This window comes from Rissa tridactyla, chromosome 15, assembly GCF_028500815.1.
Source record: "Rissa tridactyla isolate bRisTri1 chromosome 15, bRisTri1.patW.cur.20221130, whole genome shotgun sequence".
Classification (NCBI taxonomy): domain Eukaryota; kingdom Metazoa; phylum Chordata; class Aves; order Charadriiformes; family Laridae; genus Rissa; species Rissa tridactyla.
In genome coordinates this window covers 12,474,725-12,491,827 of record NC_071480.1, presented here as the reverse complement: position 1 = coordinate 12,491,827, position 17,103 = coordinate 12,474,725, and the positions used below count along the sequence as shown (strand labels likewise).

The window sequence follows — 17,103 nt, the reverse complement described above, 5'->3', positions numbered from 1 at the left end:
CCCCCCCATATCTCTCCTCCATCAGGTGTGAGGAGCCATCCCGTGCCAGCGCCGGACCCCCAGGGACAACCGTGACCCGGGGCAGGCTGCCGGCCCCGGCACAGCCATGAGCCTGGAACCCCCCGCAAAGCCGGAGATCAAATCAGCCACCAGGGTGACCGGGGGACCTGCCACCCCCCGGAAGGGACCACCCAAATTCAAGCAGAGGCAGACGAGGCAGTTCAAAAGCAAGCCCCCCAAAAAGGGGGTGCAGGGGTGAGTGGGGCAGAGCCCCGGGACCCACAGCACGACCCCAATGTTGGGGGGAACGGGGCCGTACGTCCCAGCCAGGGGTGGGAGGTGTTGGCAGGGGCATCAGGGCAGACACTCTCTCTGTCCTTGCAGGTTCGGCGACGACATCCCGGGCATGGAAGGGCTGGGAACAGGTATGGGTGTCCCGTGCCCCCTTTGCTGTGGGTGGGAAGCGGGGCTCGCTGTGGGCACAGCTGCCTGTGGCCAGGCTGGGGGAGGTCACGCTGACGCAGCCTCTTTCCTCTCCCCAGACATCACCGTCATCTGTCCCTGGGAAGCCTTCAGCCACCTGGAGCTCCACGAGCTGGCTCAGTACGGCATCATCTAGGCAGACCGTGGCCCCTGCCGCCCCCCACCCTGTAGCATTGTGTAGGTAGAAGCTGTCCCGTCCGCACGGGGAGGGCTCAGCCTAGAGAAATGCTCATTAAAACCCAGAACGAGCGCAGGAGCCTGGTGTCGTGGTCTGGGGGTGGCAGGGATGCAAGATGGAACATGTCTCCCCGAGCCACAGGGAGGGATGGACGGGACATGGATGGAGTTCAGGCTTCTGCTGAGGTTTATTTTGGGCTGGATCAGCCCCCCCACATCCCCAGCCCCACGGTGTCCCCACCCTGGGTGGCAGCCAGCACACCCTCAGTCCCGCGCCCCGATGGGTGCTATGTCTCTGAGTATCTTCAGCGCCATGAGCATACCGGCAGCTTCAACCAGCACCAGCACAGCCGCGCCGGCCACGATGCCGCCCACCTGGCCACGGAGCCAGGCGCCGAGCTGTGCCACGCAGCCCCCCAGGTGCACAACAGTGCTGGCCGCCATGTCCCCCAGGCGCAGGACCCCAAAGCCGCACTGGGCGTTGGTGACAGTGCCGTTCTGCCAGGGGTCCAGGCAGCAGGAGGCAGGGACGCTGCACGCCTGCACCCCCGGGGCACTGCAGTTGAAGTACCTGCGGGGATGGAGAAGAACTGCTGGGTCCTCGCGCCGTCCCGGTGTGGGGACAGACCCCCCCCCCCACCCCCCAGCACCCCGACTCACGGGTTGGTCTCCCAGTCGCGGTAGGAGCCGAGGCCGCAGCACCGCAGGCTCTGCTGTACCTCGTCCACCAGGAACCGCAGGTCAGGCTCCTCCTGGTAGCGCAGGAGGCAGAGGAGCAGGGCGTCCCGCAGGGCATCCCGCAGCCGCTGTCGCGCCACCAGCAGCAGCAGCCCCCCCAGCACCTCCAGCCCCGCGAAGGCCAGCATGGCCCCCAGGAAGAAGCGCAGCAGGCAGGGGCTGGAGCGGAGGGCGCCCAGGCAGCCGGCCAGGGACACGGCGCTGGCCCCCAGTCCCGCCAGCACGAAGAGCAGCATGGGGTCCGAGCCCAGGGGGGCCAGGCCATCCCACCGCAGTGAGCCCTTGGCCAGCAGCCCCCACACCCCCACGGCCAGGGCCAGCAGACCCAGCAGGAGGAAAAGGAGGTTCCAGAGGAAGGCCAGGTACCGCACACACTGGCTGAAGGCGCTGGGCTTGGGGGGGACAGGGCACGACACCCCGGGGTCCTGCTGGGCCATGGGAAGGTCCGTGTCCCCGTCATCATCATCGGAGGAGGAGTAGGGCAGCTCCACCAGCCTGGATGCCTGCACGGACAGACGAGACACTCGCCACTCAGTCCCTCAGAAATGCCCCCCGTTAGCCCACGTACCCCCCACCCCACAGTCCGAGGCTGTGACAGGCTCCCGCACCCCCTTTGCGGGAGCCCCCCCACGCTGCAACATTGCCTGTCAAGGAGACCCCCGGGGTCTGGGCAGATGGGGAGCATGTGGGTGCTCCCCCAGAGACCCTGCTCCTAACGGGGACCCCCAGACTCATCCCTACGGACACCCCCGGGGATGCTGCAGGCTCCGGCACGGAGCCAGCACCTAGGGGACACGGTGCAGGAGGGTCCCAAGGCGGGGACCGAGGGTCCCGCAGGGCCCCAGCGTTACCTGGGGCAGCAGCCGGGTGGTCTCCCCGCCACGGGGCCGGCAGAGCCGTGCCCGGCCCGGCGCCATCCCGCCTGCTGCTCGGCGGTCACACTCCCATCATGTGAGGGGCCGCGGCCGACGCTTAAATAGGGCCCGGCAGAACCCACCCCCGCCGCCCCGTTGGTGGGGTCGGTAACGAGAGCATGGCAGGCGGCGAGCGGGGGTCGAGCCCCGCGGAGAGGACACCGTGGGGGTCCCCATGCCCGGGACCGGGCCCCGCGGCGGGACGCCGGCGGAGCGGATTGTATGCGGAACGAAAGAGCGGGTGCAGCGGTGGCGCAGGGGACGGTTGTGGCGGTGGCACCGAGGCAACTTTGGGGGACAACTGTGGGCGTGGCACCGGGGCAGTACGGGGGACGGTGGCGGCGGTGGCACCGGCCGGCCTAGGAACCTCGGGGCGGCGGAACGCGGGTGCTGGGGCGCGGGGCCCGGGGGGTGCCGGTGCGGGTGGCGGGCCGGGCCCGGGAGGCGGCGGTCCGGAGCGGGCCGGGTCGGGCGAGGCGGAGCGCAGCGGGCCGGAGCGCACCCGGGCTGACGGGTCGGGTCGGCGAGTCCCGGTTCCCCGGCGGGCAGCGCCATGGCGGAGACGATCGTGAGTGGGGCCGGGAGGCGGCGGGCGGGGGGGAGGGGCGATGAGGCAGCAGATTCCTGTGGGGCGGCGGGGCCCGGCCGCCATCGCCCCCCCCCGCGCCCCGGCGGGGCCGCACCGAGCCCAGCCGGCCTCGACGGACGGGGCGTCCCGCCGGGAGCGCAGCACCCCCGGGTAGGGCCCGGCCGACCCCCCCTCCCGGGGCCGGGCCATGGACGGATTCCCCGTGGTTTTGCCCCAGGGAGAGCGTGGGGTTTGGGAGCGGGGTCCCGCTCGGCCCCGGGCGGCGACGCCCCGGGAGAAGGTGCCCGGTCTCGGCCGGCGAAGGGGCTCGTCGGTACCGTCGGGGTCTCCTGCTCCCGTCAGGCCGGGCTTTTTCCCCTGCTGAAGGCTGGGAGGGTGTAAAGGGCTCCTGCGAGGTGGTGCAGGGACACCAGCAGCCCTCTGTGTCCCCCTGTGTCCCCCCTTTCAGCACACGCGCTGCCATCTCAAACTGTCTCTGTGTTACATATCAGCGGGTGAACATTCTCTTTAGAGCAACTCAAATCGCTTTTTTAGTCCCCAGCAGCACAAGGACTCTGACGTTTACATTTGCCACTTCCCTGGGCAGTATGTGAGGAATTGTCCCCATCTTTCTGCCCCAAAAGCTGCCAGTTTTTCCCATCTCTGACTTCAGGCTGCAGCAAAACTGCTGTTTGGAATTAAGGCAAGATCACAGGAACAGCCTGAGCCTTGTGTCTCTCCTCGGCTTTTCATTAGTGATGGAAGCTGCGCGTCAGTAACGCGGGTTGAAACATAACGACAGTGCAGGTGCCCATTAGCACCAGTTCGGCGAGTGTTTGTGTGTGGGCACTGAATAAATCGCTCCTGTGGAAGCTCTGATTCACCCTCCTTCTGAAAGTTTAATTCCGCGTCTGAGGTCAGAGCTTTGGCAAAAAAAGCAGCGTTAGTGTTTTTCTCGGTGCCAGTTCCTTGCTGTGCCCCGTGCATTTGGGTTATTGGTCCTGCAGCGTGCAGACATCGGCCGGTGCTGCCATACTGCCGGCAAATTACTTCCTTCTGCATTTGCATGCCCTGTTGAGGAGCAGCATTAAAAGCAGGAGGGAGGAGCGGTGAGGGTGGTCTGCGTCGCACGTGTGAGGCTTCAACGTGGCTTCAGCAGGCTGCGCGCACAGGGTCGGCTCTGTCCCTGTCACTGACTCGGGCTGTTCTCTTCACCCCGCAGATAATCCGCGTGCAGTCGCCCGAAGGAGTGAAGCGCATCACGGCCACAAAGCGAGAAACGGTGGCGACGTTCCTCAAGAAGGTACCCTGAGCCCCTCAGCGCCGTCCCTGGCTCCTGCGGCTCAGCCTGCGCAGTGGCTCCCGCTCACGGCAGATACGGGCTTTACCTCGCTGGGCAAATGCGCTGACAGCAGCGAGGATGGGCACACCTTGTGGAATTATTGGTGTAGCCAAAACGAGTTTTCTCATTGCTGTTCCAGAGGGAAAATAACAAATTTCGTCAGCTTTTCAGTTGAAATTTCCTGGGGTGGGAGCTTTCCTGGGGGAGGACATGTTTTTAGCGTTCTCCCAAAGAAATGGCAGCTGGGGAAGCAGAGGCTGACAACGCCACAGGAAAGCTGTTTGATAGTCAAAGCCTGCTGCAAGGGACTGGCCTCTTCGGGCATGATCCAGTTGAAACTCAGCTGCTTGATTTACGCTTTGAATATCATTTGAATGTGCGTTGTGTGCCGTTAGTTTTCCACTATGGTTTTGGAGAGAGCAAGGAAGGAGTTAAGGCGAGATCTTAAAGCGATGTGAGAACCACCGGGGTCTCCAGGGAAAGATTTCCACCCTGGGATGAGGAGAACAGACTGAGTGTTGGAGCTGTCAGATTTGGAGTTGGCTGTAGCTTGTTCTTTGGTCTGATGCAACTGCTTAATCTCTAAAGTTTGCTATTTAAGAGTGAGCAGTTCTCCATTTCCTTCCCTCCTGGAACTCCGCTGTAACCTGGAACCCTCAGATTAGGATTTCTTTGCTTCATAAGAGAAGTACTTTGTGTTCCTGTGCCTGAAGGGCCATTCTTTAGTCAGCTAGATTTCCTTTCCCCCTGCGAGGGAGAAGGGGGAGCAGACCAAAACCTTCTGCTGTTTGTGAGTCATTTGCTTTGTTGGAAGCTTAAGCCCGGACCACAGCAATCCACACCTGACCAAGCGAAAATCCTGATCGGTTTCAGGGCTGGGTCAGAGACACTCGCTGCCGTCTCTGAACAGTCTCCCCCCAGGGGAAAAGCGTTGCTTTCAAAATTCTCTGGAACCTGTGCGAAACGAGCTGCTCGGTTTCAAGGGTTCGTATTACCCGAGGCGACGTGGAACAATCCTGCTTGCAACCACTTACCGTCAGAACAAAAGCATCTGCGCTCACTGAAATTGCCTGTCGATCTGGGGAAAGCTGTATCCTCTTGCTGAGCTGAGCACAAGAAATGTTTGGGTTTCTTTCCTAATACAAGGCTTACTTGAAAGAGAGAAGTTGCAAATTTTACCACCTAAGATCTGTGCATATTAATAGCCATGGATTTTAACGCTGAAATGTTAATCCATATGGTGGATTTTGTATTTAGCTAGATAGCTGTAATTAAAGAGGCATCAGATTGCTTCCTCTATGCTAGCAATTAACTTAGATCTCCTCTTTGATGACTCCAGAGAAGCCGCAAAAGAAGCGTGCAAGAAAGTGCATTTCGGAGTGATAAGGGCCTTGATAATCTTCTGCCTTTTGTAGCACATTGTAGGGAAGGGTACTGAAAGTAAACCCTGGGGTGCGTTCAGGTTAGAATCCAGTTAGGAACTAATTCAAGCCTTTTGTTAATGTATTGTGTAATTTACCTCCCCCCCACAAAAAATTGGTGAGATCTGTGGCCTGACGAGCTAACGTTTAACTCTGGCAGGCGTGGTGCAGGGGATGAAGCGTTCGGTTTGGTTCCACTCAAATGGCAGATCACAAATCGCAGCGGAGCTGACGGTAGAGGAACTGCTTTGCGTGGCTTTGCTCATGGGACAGTTCTGCGTCTGGCTTGTTGGATTTGTCTTGCGTGCAGTCACTGTCTCTGAGCCCTACCAAAGCCTCAGGGAGATGTACTTAATAAAAAATAAAGGCTATTAACTTAAGAATTTAGGAAGAAACTTGTAATCTAGAAAAACTTTTAATGCCACTTTTAAACTGATTGTGTTTTTAAGCGGCCAGATGTGAAAATTGACATTGCTGTGAAGAGGCATTTGACTGATAAAGAGTAAAGTAGCCTTAAACTGAACTGGTGAGAGGATGGGCAGGGAAAAAAGTGCTGCCAGGGGACCTGGAGGTGGTTGTTGTGAGGGTAAGTTCCATCAGGAGAAAAGAGGCAAATGGAGAAAAACAGAAAGGAGAACAGCAGGAAGAGCTCGAGTGAAACTCATGTAGCAACTGGTAGGCGAGAGCAGAGCTGAGGGTAAAGATTCTCAGAGGTGATGATCTGGACCGAGGAATTCTGGTCGTAGGAAGATGGGAATGACGTGGCCGGTGTGAGCTGGCAAGGCTGGAGCGAGAGAGCTGGGATAAGGGAGAGGATAGTTTCCCCTCTCTGGTCATGACAGCGCTTGCGTGGATTTAGACAAAATGCTGCATTTGTGTTGTGTGAGTGAGAGACACGTCTGTTTCACCTGCTGGTTTTAATTGCGTGTGTTACTATTTTTCTCAGTTGTCCTGCGCTCTTCAGAAATGCGGATGAATCCCACTAAAGTTTTGCAATAGAAGTTCCCAGACTTCTTGCTTGCTCTTAGCCGTTTTCAGCATCTGCCTGGGTGTGTGATGTGTCTTACACCTTGCCATTCTTCTCTCTCTTTCAGGTTGCGAAAGAATTTGGTTTCAGGAATAATGGGTTTTCTGTCTACACCAATAGAAACAGGACAGGAGAGATCACAGCCTCACAAAACAAATCCCTCAACTTACTGAAAATCAAGTGAGTCCTGACAGAGCGGGCTGAGGGTGGAGGAGGGGCTTTGTACAACGGGGTGCCTCTTCCCTGAGCTGGCCTGATCTCTTCCCTCTGAGCTGGCCAGCATAAGGCAGGCTCACCTTACGTCAGCCCCTGGCTTTCAGCTGTCACCGACTATGGGAAGGGGCAAGCTCGGCTGATGTGCCGAAACGGGGGCGATCAAATTGACTACAGGCGAGGCTGTGGCAGCCGTTTCTTAGGTCAACTTCTTGCCTTGTGTTTGCTCATTGTGGTGAGGCAGCAGCAGGCCTCCTGGTTGCTCGTGTGCAGCCTGCAGCAAGGTCCCTCGTCCCTGCTTTCGCTCACACGAGCCTTTTTTCCTGCATCAGCGCCAGAGTGTGGTAACCCTCTGGGCAGAAGCCAGGGTTCCTGCCTCCCGTAGCCAGGCGCCGAGGGAGGTCAGAGGTGCCAAATGGCGCAATCGCTTCACGTTTGGTTGGGAACGTCTCCATTCTGTTCATGTCAAGAATAATCTTAAAGTGGTTAAAAATACAAGAGCTGTTACCACCGCGCGCAACTTGTCACTTGAATGTGTCAGCGCTGGCAGCTGCCTTGGGAAGGCTGTGACTTGAGGGATCCGCGCTAGTCCTTTTCCCTGCTGGAGCTGTTGCTTCTCTCTCTTCCTTTCTCCTTTTTCTTCACCTTTTCCCCTCGGTCTCTTCTCCTGATGAAAAGATTTGCTGTTATTGTGCAAATGACCCAAGCAGCAGAAAGATGGCTAGAGGAATGGCTTCAGACTACCGTGTTTGCTAGTCTGTGTGTAGTTTGTGATAATTATGCGTTCCTCCATGAGCCGGGAGGTTTGCTACCCAGGAGCAACTACTGATGCCCGTGTGTTGTTTTTCCACACCCGTAGGCATGGGGATATGCTGTTTCTCTACCCCTCGAGCCCAGCTGGCTCCTCCTCAGAGATCATGGACACCTCTGTCTCCCAGGGTTTGCGGCCTGTGGGGGCCCCCCAGGTGGTGGAAGATGAGATTGACCAGTATCTGATCAAACAGGATGGGAAGATTTACCGAAACCGAGACCAACAGCTGTAAGTACGGGTGGATTTTGTTTCTGTTGATGCATCCGTGCCTCACCAGAGCTTGTAACATCGTCTGAAACCAGCAGCCAGGAAACGTGCTATGGGAACTGCCCTCCGAGTCACTGCTCCATCCCTGGCTGCCTTTGCAATGTTCACAAGGGAAAACAGCCCTTGCCATTGTCCTGGAAGGTTAAATCGAGCTCTGGTGAGGCGAGGAAGGAAGCAGATACCAAAATCCCAGGGTCTTTGCCAGGAAGGACTCACTCAGAGCATCTATTGTTCTGATCAAGGTGGCCCCTGCTATGGGACTTGTGATCGTATATTTTGTGCTCCTAAAACATTTGGAGCTCTCTAGATTAAAATGAATACTTTGAATTCTTCCCTGGGATGTCCTGGCAGCCGGTGCTGTGTAGAAATACTGAGTTATGCTCTGTGTGTGGCATATTGCTTAATAAGCAGGAGCCTGCTGTCTGCAGTAGCTTCTGTTCCATATGGTCTCAATATGTTGCTCCCCGTTGTTTGGGTCCTGAGGTGACGGGTGGCGGGGCCAGGTCCCCACCTCGCAGGGAAACACGAGTTCAGCCCGAGCTGCTGCCTCAGTGTCACCCAGCCACGGTGGGTGAGCAGCGAGGGTGGGTTTGTTTTCTAAATCGGAGGCAGCTCCTCTGTCAGCGTGGAGACCCGAGCTCTGTCACCTTCCCTGGCTGCCCTGCGGTCTCTCCCTGCTTGGGCAGAGCCGGCACAACGCTGCTTCCCCGTCTTTGGCCCACGTGTGGCACCTCACCCAAGACGTCCCGAGCTGGAGCACTTCTGTGTCTTCAGATCCAACCATTCCTCATAAAGGAAAAACACAGAAGTGAAGGGAATGAGTAGAAATATCCAATGGCAGGGACGTAGAAGTGGGACTTGGGTCTCTGCCTGCTTCCTTTTTGGCTTCCTCTCCATCACGTGCCTTTCGAACCTTTCTGTCAAACCAGGGAGTCCATTTCGCTCACAGAAATGCAACAAAGTCGAGCTTTGCCAAAACTTTTAGCTGCAAGAGGCTTAGGTAAACAAAGCAGCTTGTATTTTTTTGTCAAAGTAATAACACAATGGTGAGTTAATACCACCATAAATCTACACTGATGCTGCTAAAATGTCCTCTGTCTGGATGGTTGTTTTTTATTGCTCATCGTTAACGACGTCCCAGTTGGCTCCTGGCCTGGTGTCTGTACTGGTTGTTGGCTTGGGGCTGGACCCCTCTGCAAAGAAACTTCTGAAAGGGCGTGAGTGAAAATTTTAAAGGCAACCAGGAATTATTTTTCAAACAGAATAGCTCGCCCTTCCCCATTGTGTTGTCTTCCATATGGTTTATCTTTAGTGCTGCAGCAGCGAGGAAGTTTGGAAAGACGTAGCCTTTACGTGGAAAATCCTATCTAACCTTTTCAGGCCGATGATAAACGAGGGAAATGTCACATTATTGAAACAATAAAGGCAGAAACCCACCACTCCATGGCAAAAACATTGTCTTTAACTTGACCACATTTTTCAAAAGAATAAATGAAGGTATTGTTCTTAGCAGGGAGCCAAAGCACAGTGGTGGATATTTATGATAAAAAGAGTGTGTCTGGGCTTGTTCCTGTGTTTGTGAGTGCATATCAATCTAAACACGGAGGGATGCTGGCGTTCGGCTGAGTGCATTAGCAGCCTTTAGTGGTCCTTTATGTACATTAGCTGCCACAATACTTTGTTAAAAGCAATGCTGCAACTAGATCCCATCCATTTTGTCTTTGCAAGAGCCAACATCCACGCTCCTCTCTAGAGGCCTTCCTTTGGAAACTCGTGCTGACCTGGTGCTGGGGCAGAGGTGTGGAGGGAATTTTTTGTTGTTTCGCATTCTTTTTTAAAGCCATCGCCTCAAAGGAGACGTTTTCCCCTCTGTTTTGTAACTTTACCCAGCAGGTCTTTATCTGTCCGATAAACACATCCTTCCCTGTCTGTTGCAGACCATCCTCTAGTGCCTGATAAAGGATGAATGTTTTGGTTGTCTTTTTGTTAAAACCACACAGGCCAGCCCTGTGACGTAGATTTCAAATTCTTTGAATTGAAACGCAACCCAAGTTGTAAAACTTGAGAAGCTGTGACCTGACGTGGGTTCACGTGGTCTTTCAGGGAGCGGAGCCGCTTGCCAGGGACACGGACATCGGGAGGGTTGGGTCTTGACCTGGGACTCTCAGGTTTAACCTGAAGCTGTCACTGTCTCTTTATGTGGAATTATCTTGCGGTGACCCCTCTGTAATATTCCCTGGTGGGCGGAGAGTTGCTCAGAGCCGTACGATTGCACAGATCTTCCGCACCAAAACTGTTAGTGTAGAGCAACTTTTACAGTCTGACTTTTGCATTATTAAATAAGATACGACGCTACTTCTCTTTCTGTTTGCATAGGTGTCGCCATGGCCCCTTGGGTAAATGCGTGCATTGCGTACCACTGGAGGTAAGAGCCCCGAGAAGGTACTCTCAGAAGTCACACAAAAAGCACGTCCTCTTGGATTCGGTTTCTTCCAGCATCAACGCTTTTTCTCGGAGCGATGCCCACATAGAGATAGCAGCTCTGGGTCAGAATCCTGCCGTGCACTGGCAAAGGTGCCGGCTCACATCCCGGCTCGCTAAAGCTCTAGGCCTTCATGACCCTGGGTTTATTCTGGTTAACGCTCTGGTTTTCTGCAGTAATGGGTTTAACAGAAAGTGCTTTAGAAAAGCTCCGGTTTTCCTCCCTCTTCACTCTTGCCTGGATCTTCTCGTTTCATCCCCTCTCATGGATCCCAGCGCTTCTCAGTTGAACCACGTATTATTCAGGTTGAAGGCAGCTTTAGTAACGCCTACAAACGTGCTAAGCTAAATAATTTACGGCACGAAGAAGTGATCCCTCAAAAGTCGCTGCGAGCCAGAATGGCTGTTCCCCGGCTCCCTGCCGTGTGCTCTGGAAGTTCTTTGGCCTTGTTTGAGCAGCTGGGCTTTTTGTTTGTTGTTAGATATTGAAAGGAAAAAGCATTTTGCCTTTGAGGCTCGTTCTGATTTGTGGAGCCAATCTGTTATAAAAGTAGGAGGCGATAATAAAACTCGCTGTTGTACAGCCCCACTGTTTCTATCACAGTAGTAGCTGCCTTGAAAATGAGCCTAAATTTTCTTGATTGTTTCCACATTGAGAGCCAGTGGGGTTGACTCTAGAACATCCATTTGTTTCGTGATCAATGTATTATCAGACAGGTGTCTGACCTGGCTTTTCTTTGTGTGGTGTTTTTGGCAGCCTTTTGATGAGGATTATTTAAACCATCTGGAACCTCCTGTGAAGCATATGTCGTTCCATGCCTACATCAGGAAGCTGACCGGAGGGGCAGACAAGTAAGAAAATCTCCGTGTTTAAGGGAATCTATTTGGAGCTTCTTTTTTAAAATACAAATGAAAGTACAGACGCATCTCACTGGAGTAGTGTTGGATACAACTGTCGAATGGCAAACTGAGGAGAAAAACAACACGTTAAAAAAAAGAAAAGAAAAAAGAAAAAAACAACCAAAAGGCAGGAAAAAAATATTAAATTAAATCTGTCTTTTTCTTTTCTTTTTTTATTTTACTGTGGCAATGTAATTGCTTCCAGGTAACATGGGGGGAGAAGGCCAGATGGAAGGAAGGAGGTTCCGTAATTACACCAAACTCCAAGCCTGGGTCTCAAACCTCGTGGAGAGGCACCGCGACTGTGGTGGACCTGGGCAGCTTTTATTCATGAGTGGCTTTTCTTACCTGCAGATGCGAATAGGACAGAAAGATGAGCCTAACGTTCCTCGGGGCCTGATTCCGCTCTGTCCCGTGCTCTATGTGTCCTCAGTGAAAAGCTTTCTTGTCGTGGGGCCGTAGTTCACCGCCCACCAACGGGAAAAGAGGGCGTCCTGCCCCGCGCTGGGGCGGAGGACGCTGTGCTGACATGGGCCAGACAAGTGCTGAGCAGAGAGGGAGTGCTGAAAGAAGTATTTATTTCTTTATGCCTCGCTGGGGCGCACGTGTGCAGCGAAGGATCTGAAGTCCCCTTTGGTGATGTCGGGGAACCCACTGTGTTCTGAAACGCAGCTCCTCTAAATAAAGTTATGCAGAGGTGTAACCTTCTCCCTCCTGTTCCTAAATGCCGCTGGGATTTTTGTAATGTCTTTGTGAGATGCAGCTCAATTCTGTAATACTTTGATTTGAAGGGAACTTCCCTTTGCAGGAAGCCTCGTGCACATGAAAGGAGCTCTGATTTGCCCTAGCAGTATAATCTATTATTTCCCACGTGCTGCGTAAATTATTTAAGCAGGTTCCCGTGAGTTTTCTGTCTCTGCTCTTGCTCGAACGTCTGCTTCGGAGCTGAGTCGGGGACCACATGTCAGCCTCTTGACCTCCCTCGCAAAGTGGGCAGCAGAGGTTACTTGGGGACCACAGGAGCGGAGCATCCCACCAAGGGAGTTTGGTTTGAGATCCTCTGAAGGTGCAAAGCATTGGTGCCGCTGCCTCTCCTCTGCCCTGCTTCCTCTGTGATATTACTAGCCACTTGCTTTTTTTGAGAAGCCTTTACCGTGATAACAGCAGCCGTCTCTTTTCCTTCTTGCAGGGGAAAATTTGTTGCCCTGGAAAACATCAGCTGCAAGATCAAATCGGGCTGTGAAGGGCACCCTCCTTGGCCAGAAGGCATTTGCACAAAGTGTCAGCCAAGTGCCATCACTCTCAATAGACAGGTGAGACGGAGCTCGCAGGAGCCCTTCTGCTTACAGCTGAGAAGGGACTTGACTTTTATTTTTGGAGAGATAACTTCAAGAACGGCCAATTTGGAGCAAGAAGCCTTTGCGTATTGGCAGTTGTTGGGGAAATGGCTGTTAAGGTCTTCAGTCCTTGCAGAAAAGGACTCCAAAATGTATCTGCCTCAGCAGTTTCCTCTTAACGTGGAGGACATCTGAGCTGGCACCGCTAGCGATGAATCTCCACTCTTTTTTCTCATGGGATCCAAAAGGCCACCCGCTGTTTCTTCTTGTTTCCTCTTAAATTTCACTGGGGTTTTTTTGTTGCAAAGGCTCTTGGGGTAAGGGCGCTGGTAAAGAAGCCAAACTAATGGGGTGCTGGTGGTGCTCAGCACTTCCCCACACTCCAGCCTGTGGTGGGTTCTGCGTGCCGGGCAGGGAGAGGTGCTGGAGGCAGCAGAGGGGAGAGGGAGGGAGCAGGTAACCGTGTCCCTGCTCCGGCAGGATTCCGCTGTGAGGGGTGGTGTGTCCCAGCAGCGGGGACTCTCTGGGGAAGGTGTTGGCGATGGGCAAACTGAACGGACTTAGTGGAGGATGGCCTGACGCTTGAACTTTGTCAAACAGAAATACAGGCATGTTGACAACATCATGTTTGAGAACCACACAATTGCAGATCGCTTCCTAGACTTCTGGCGGAAGACAGGAAACCAACATCTTGGGTATCTGTATGGCCGGTACACCGAGCACAAAGACATCCCTCTGGGCATCCGGGCCGAGGTCGCTGCCATCTACGAACCCCCGCAGGTAAGAGCTGGGTGCCGTGGTGTCAGCGTCAACTTGTAAAGGTAACGGGGAAACACGTTTTTGCATTTTTGTTTGGGAAACCTGATGCAGTATTTCCAACTGCAGCTCCATAAGGAAAACGGTCCCATGAAAAAGATGTTGTGACTTATGTCTTCGTGTGTGTTGTTGCCACTGGAAGACTTTTAAAACCCAGAATTGTTTTTTGTTATTTTTACATTTTCTTTTGCATTACTCTGTGCTCTTATGATTTAAAGATAGAGAGACTTCATAACAGTAGATTTCATTTTACATGTTTCCTTGATGGGTGAATTTCCAAGGTTGTGATACAGAACAGCTTGAAAACAAATTCCATACTAGGAAAAAAAAAAGTTGCGGCCCTTGCTTCAATTTCTTATCAGCTTTCTGGGAAAATTTAAGCCGCTTAATTAGACAAAAATAAAGTCTGCTGCTGTGGTGGAGAGGCTGAGGATGAGATCTGATGCCTTGGAGTGGCGGAGTCCCCACTAGATGGTGCACGGCACCGCGCTCAGCACCGCCGAGCTGCTCCAGGAGCCTGCAGCCTCCCGGGCAACCCAAAAGCTGAATTTGGTGTCAGAGAGCTGAAAACAGAGATGGAAAAGCCACTCTGCCCACAACACAAGGCTCGGCTTGAAGTTTGAGTTTGCCTACTGGCTGCTTTGGCGATGATCAAAGTCACTTTTCTAAGTGCAGACACTGTGTGTACAAACACATCGTGGTGGGTGATATGTTTTCTTCCTCTTGATGATCTTTGCAGTGTTGCTAGAGTCAAATGCAACAGATTTGTCAGTGGAAAAGAACAAATGGATCTTTGGGAGTGTGTGCGTGAGAGCAGCTTTTTATAATTTCTTCCCTTTCTTTCCAATGTGAGCAGAGCCGTGCCCTCCATTGTTTCAGTATCACTCTTAAGCCCCTGCTTTGGAAGTTCATATGCTTCTAGTTGTGCACGGTAAAAGCGAGGAAGCTTTTGCTCTCCTGGCAAGCAGTCTCTGCTGCGCTTCTTGGCACGGCACCTCCCCGCACGAGAAAGCTTTTGCCTCTGAAACACACCCAGATGGAGCCGCGTTTTCCAGAGCGCGGGAGGAAGGCCTGGGCTCTTGGATTCACTGGGTTTCTGCCTCTCCGCTGCTCAAAGATTCAAACAAATGCAACGACGGTGCAAAACTGGCAGGTTGAACGCAGAGCTTTGGAAAAATTACACAACCTCTCACCTTTTCCAAAGTGCTCGGAAACAGCAATGGCCTGTTTGTAAATGCCGAGTCTTTCATTCATAAACCCCGATGTAGTTTGCAAACTTAGCTGAAGAGCTCCGACAGGATGGGTCTGTGAGTAGACGAGGTCTCTGGGGTGAAACCGGTCAGTCGTAATGCCAAAGGGGAAACCCAGACCTCTGCCTCACTCCTGACAATGGCTGTGTACTGTGTTTTTTCCTGTTCTGTCTTACTTGCGAGTTTTTTTTTACTGCAGATTGGTACGCAGAACAGCCTGGAGATCCTGGAAGATCCAAAAGCCGAGGTCGTGGATGAGATCGCTGCAAAGCTTGGACTGAGAAAGGTTAGGATGTTGTTGGATCTCATGCGTCTTTGTTTGGCGATGAAGAATATCGTCGGCAGTTCTCTTCAGCTTCACGGGGTTATTCAAGACCGTTTGGGCATACCTGAAATGTAGTTTACGTGTTGGTAGCTCTTAGGCTTTTAGGGATGAAAAACAAAACAAGAGCATTTTCCTGAGCACAAGCATCTAGCGGGGCTGTGCAGCTGAAGTCAGCAGTCCTCTGTCATGAATGACATCAAAGGGAGTAGCAAAGAAGCAGAAACACGATTTTCTCTTTATTTCTCCTCAGATAGCAGCCATTCCTGGTAGCATCTCCCCGGTGAGTGCTAATTTGGCGCAGATGTAGCTGGAGTTGCCTTCCGAATTTGTTCTTCATTTTGACAGAATTGGTGCGCCAATTCCAGGAGCTTGTTTTTTATTCTCCTCTGTGGGATCCTGTCTCTCGGTGCCGCTCAGGCAGGCGGCGAGTTCGTCTGTGCGTTCATTTAGAGGTGCTGGTCCCCCAGCAGCCGAGCCGTCGTGTTCCCCTCCTGCCCGATCAGGACACACGGGCACTGCGATCCGCTGGTTCGCCGACATCTCTCAAACCTGTGCTGATATTTTCTGGTTAGGGAAATCTTTTGGTTTGTGCGAGTGCCAGGAATGAGATGTACACAAACAAGATTTGACTTGCTAAAGAAAACACAAATGAGAAAAGGCTCAGTACAGTAGACTATAAACATCTGTGGTGAGGTCTTTTGTTCTCTGAAGATAAGATCTTTCGCCTTTTGCCAGTGTCTGAAGCAAAGCTTCTGTGTGTGTGTTATTTATTTCCATGCTTTTCCTCTGCTTCTCGCATCAGATATTTTTAATCAATGTGACTTAACACGTTAACTTGCTGCTGGTTGCGGGTTTTTGTCTGTCTGAGCTCTGCTGGGAGTCTGGCTCAGCGGCTCTTCCTCAGAAGGGTTAATGCTGTGGGAGCTCCTGGCTGTTTGCAGCACGTGTGTGTAGAAGGGTTCACGCAGCGGTGTGTGTGTACACATCTCTACTCCTATGTGCAAACAATGCAGAAAGCAGGAATGTGTTTTTTGGATGGGAGCGGGCTCTGATTTGGAATGAATCATACTCCGGTGGGAACATATGAGCTTTATCTTAACTAGCGACTGCGAGCTTCAAAATGAGATCATGTGAGCTGCTTTGTCATCTGCTGGCGCTGCCGCTGCTGCTCTGCTCTCCACGCTCAATAGGAAATGCTTTTTGCTGTGGGTGGGAGGAGGTAGCGGCTGAGAGGCCTCTTGCAGCCTCCAGATCTTTCCATGAAAAAATATTCCATAGTGAAACATAAAGCTGCAGGTGCCCCCGACCGGCCAGCTGGCATGCTGCTCCTGGAAATCGGATTCAAATGAGCCCGGCACAGCTGGGAGAGCCATTTCCTTCAGGCAGCATACAGCAGGGCCGTGCGAGCAGCCAAGAACATCTTGTCCTGCTAGGAGAAATGTATAAGCTCTCTTCTGGTTTGGTTTTGGTGGTTTGTTTTTTTTTTTTTTTCCTTTTTTTCTTAAAGCAACTCTCTCCATAACACTTCTTTATAGGTTGGCTGGATATTTACTGATCTGGTCTCTGAAGACACACGGAAAGGGACTGTTCGATACAGCAGAAACAAGGTGAGATTCAAGTGTGCGTCTAATTCCAGCTGCTGGCGCTGGGGGTTTGTGTAACCGCATAAAGGCTGGCTGTGCCAAGCTGAGTCCGGAGCCAGGGCAGCGCAGGGCTGGAGGTGACGCCGGGACTGGAATTCTTGTGAAATGTGGGTTTTCAGAAGCTTCTGCAGGAAAAGGAGCTTGAGCTCCAAGAGCACTCTTCGGGGTTTGAAGCTGTTTGGGTAGCACGCAGAGCTGCCCGCGGTCCTTCGCCCACTCTAGTTTCAGAAAACGCCGCTCGTGGTTTCAGGGAATTCAGTGGAGTGGAGGGAGTGGGGTGGGGTGAAGTGCGGGCTCAGGGAGCAAAAGTGACTCAGCCAGAGGATGTTCCTGTGGGCTGGGCTTGGTGAGGTATACGTGGCTCAGACTCTGACCTTCTCCGCTTCCTGT

General features: G+C 53.2%; 3 protein-coding genes across 3 annotated transcripts in view; 2 read left to right on the top strand and 1 right to left on the bottom strand.

The window, feature by feature from the left end:
* Nucleotides 1-76: 76 nt before the first annotated feature.
* PDE6G (phosphodiesterase 6G) lies at nt 77-630 on the top strand. The gene is made up of 3 exons (XM_054221755.1): nt 77-255; nt 385-425; nt 543-630. The coding sequence occupies exons 1-3, from the start codon at nt 107-109 to the stop codon at nt 617-619; spliced, it is 267 nt and encodes an 88-aa protein (XP_054077730.1). The 5' UTR covers nt 77-106; the 3' UTR covers nt 620-630.
* Nucleotides 631-924: 294 nt separating this feature from the next.
* On the bottom strand, nt 925-2,334 carry TSPAN10 (tetraspanin 10). The gene is made up of 3 exons (XM_054221838.1): nt 2,250-2,334; nt 1,321-1,901; nt 925-1,231 (listed from the first exon to the last, which is right to left on the bottom strand). Exons 1-3 carry the CDS (start codon nt 2,313-2,315, stop codon nt 925-927), a joined length of 954 nt encoding a protein of 317 aa, XP_054077813.1. The 5' UTR covers nt 2,316-2,334.
* Nucleotides 2,335-2,719: 385 nt separating this feature from the next.
* The window catches only part of NPLOC4 (NPL4 homolog, ubiquitin recognition factor), a 30,343-nt gene continuing 15,959 nt past the window's right edge, over nt 2,720-17,103 (top strand). Inside the window, exons 1-10 of the mRNA XM_054221496.1 lie at nt 2,720-2,880; nt 4,103-4,183; nt 6,738-6,850; nt 7,743-7,922; nt 10,338-10,386; nt 11,200-11,294; nt 12,532-12,655; nt 13,280-13,459; nt 14,945-15,031; nt 16,606-16,677. Of these exons, the coding sequence (XP_054077471.1) occupies nt 2,866-2,880; nt 4,103-4,183; nt 6,738-6,850; nt 7,743-7,922; nt 10,338-10,386; nt 11,200-11,294; nt 12,532-12,655; nt 13,280-13,459; nt 14,945-15,031; nt 16,606-16,677 (996 nt within the window). The 5' untranslated portion in view covers nt 2,720-2,865. The remainder of the gene's footprint in view (nt 2,881-4,102; nt 4,184-6,737; nt 6,851-7,742; nt 7,923-10,337; nt 10,387-11,199; nt 11,295-12,531; nt 12,656-13,279; nt 13,460-14,944; nt 15,032-16,605; nt 16,678-17,103) is intronic.

Coding starts and splice junctions, on each gene's coding strand:
- PDE6G (XM_054221755.1), top strand. CDS start 107: ATGAGCCTGGAACCCCCCGCAAAGCCGGAGATCAAATCAGCCACCAGG. Junction 256..384: donor CCCAAAAAGGGGGTGCAGGG/GTGAGTGGGGCA, acceptor CTGTCCTTGCAG/GTTCGGCGACGACATCCCGG. Junction 426..542: donor CATGGAAGGGCTGGGAACAG/GTATGGGTGTCC, acceptor TCCTCTCCCCAG/ACATCACCGTCATCTGTCCC.
- TSPAN10 (XM_054221838.1), bottom strand. CDS start 2,315: ATGGCGCCGGGCCGGGCACGGCTCTGCCGGCCCCGTGGCGGGGAGACC. Junction 1,902..2,249: donor CCACCCGGCTGCTGCCCCAG/GTAACGCTGGGG, acceptor CTGTCCGTGCAG/GCATCCAGGCTGGTGGAGCT. Junction 1,232..1,320: donor CGCGACTGGGAGACCAACCC/GTGAGTCGGGGT, acceptor CCATCCCCGCAG/GTACTTCAACTGCAGTGCCC.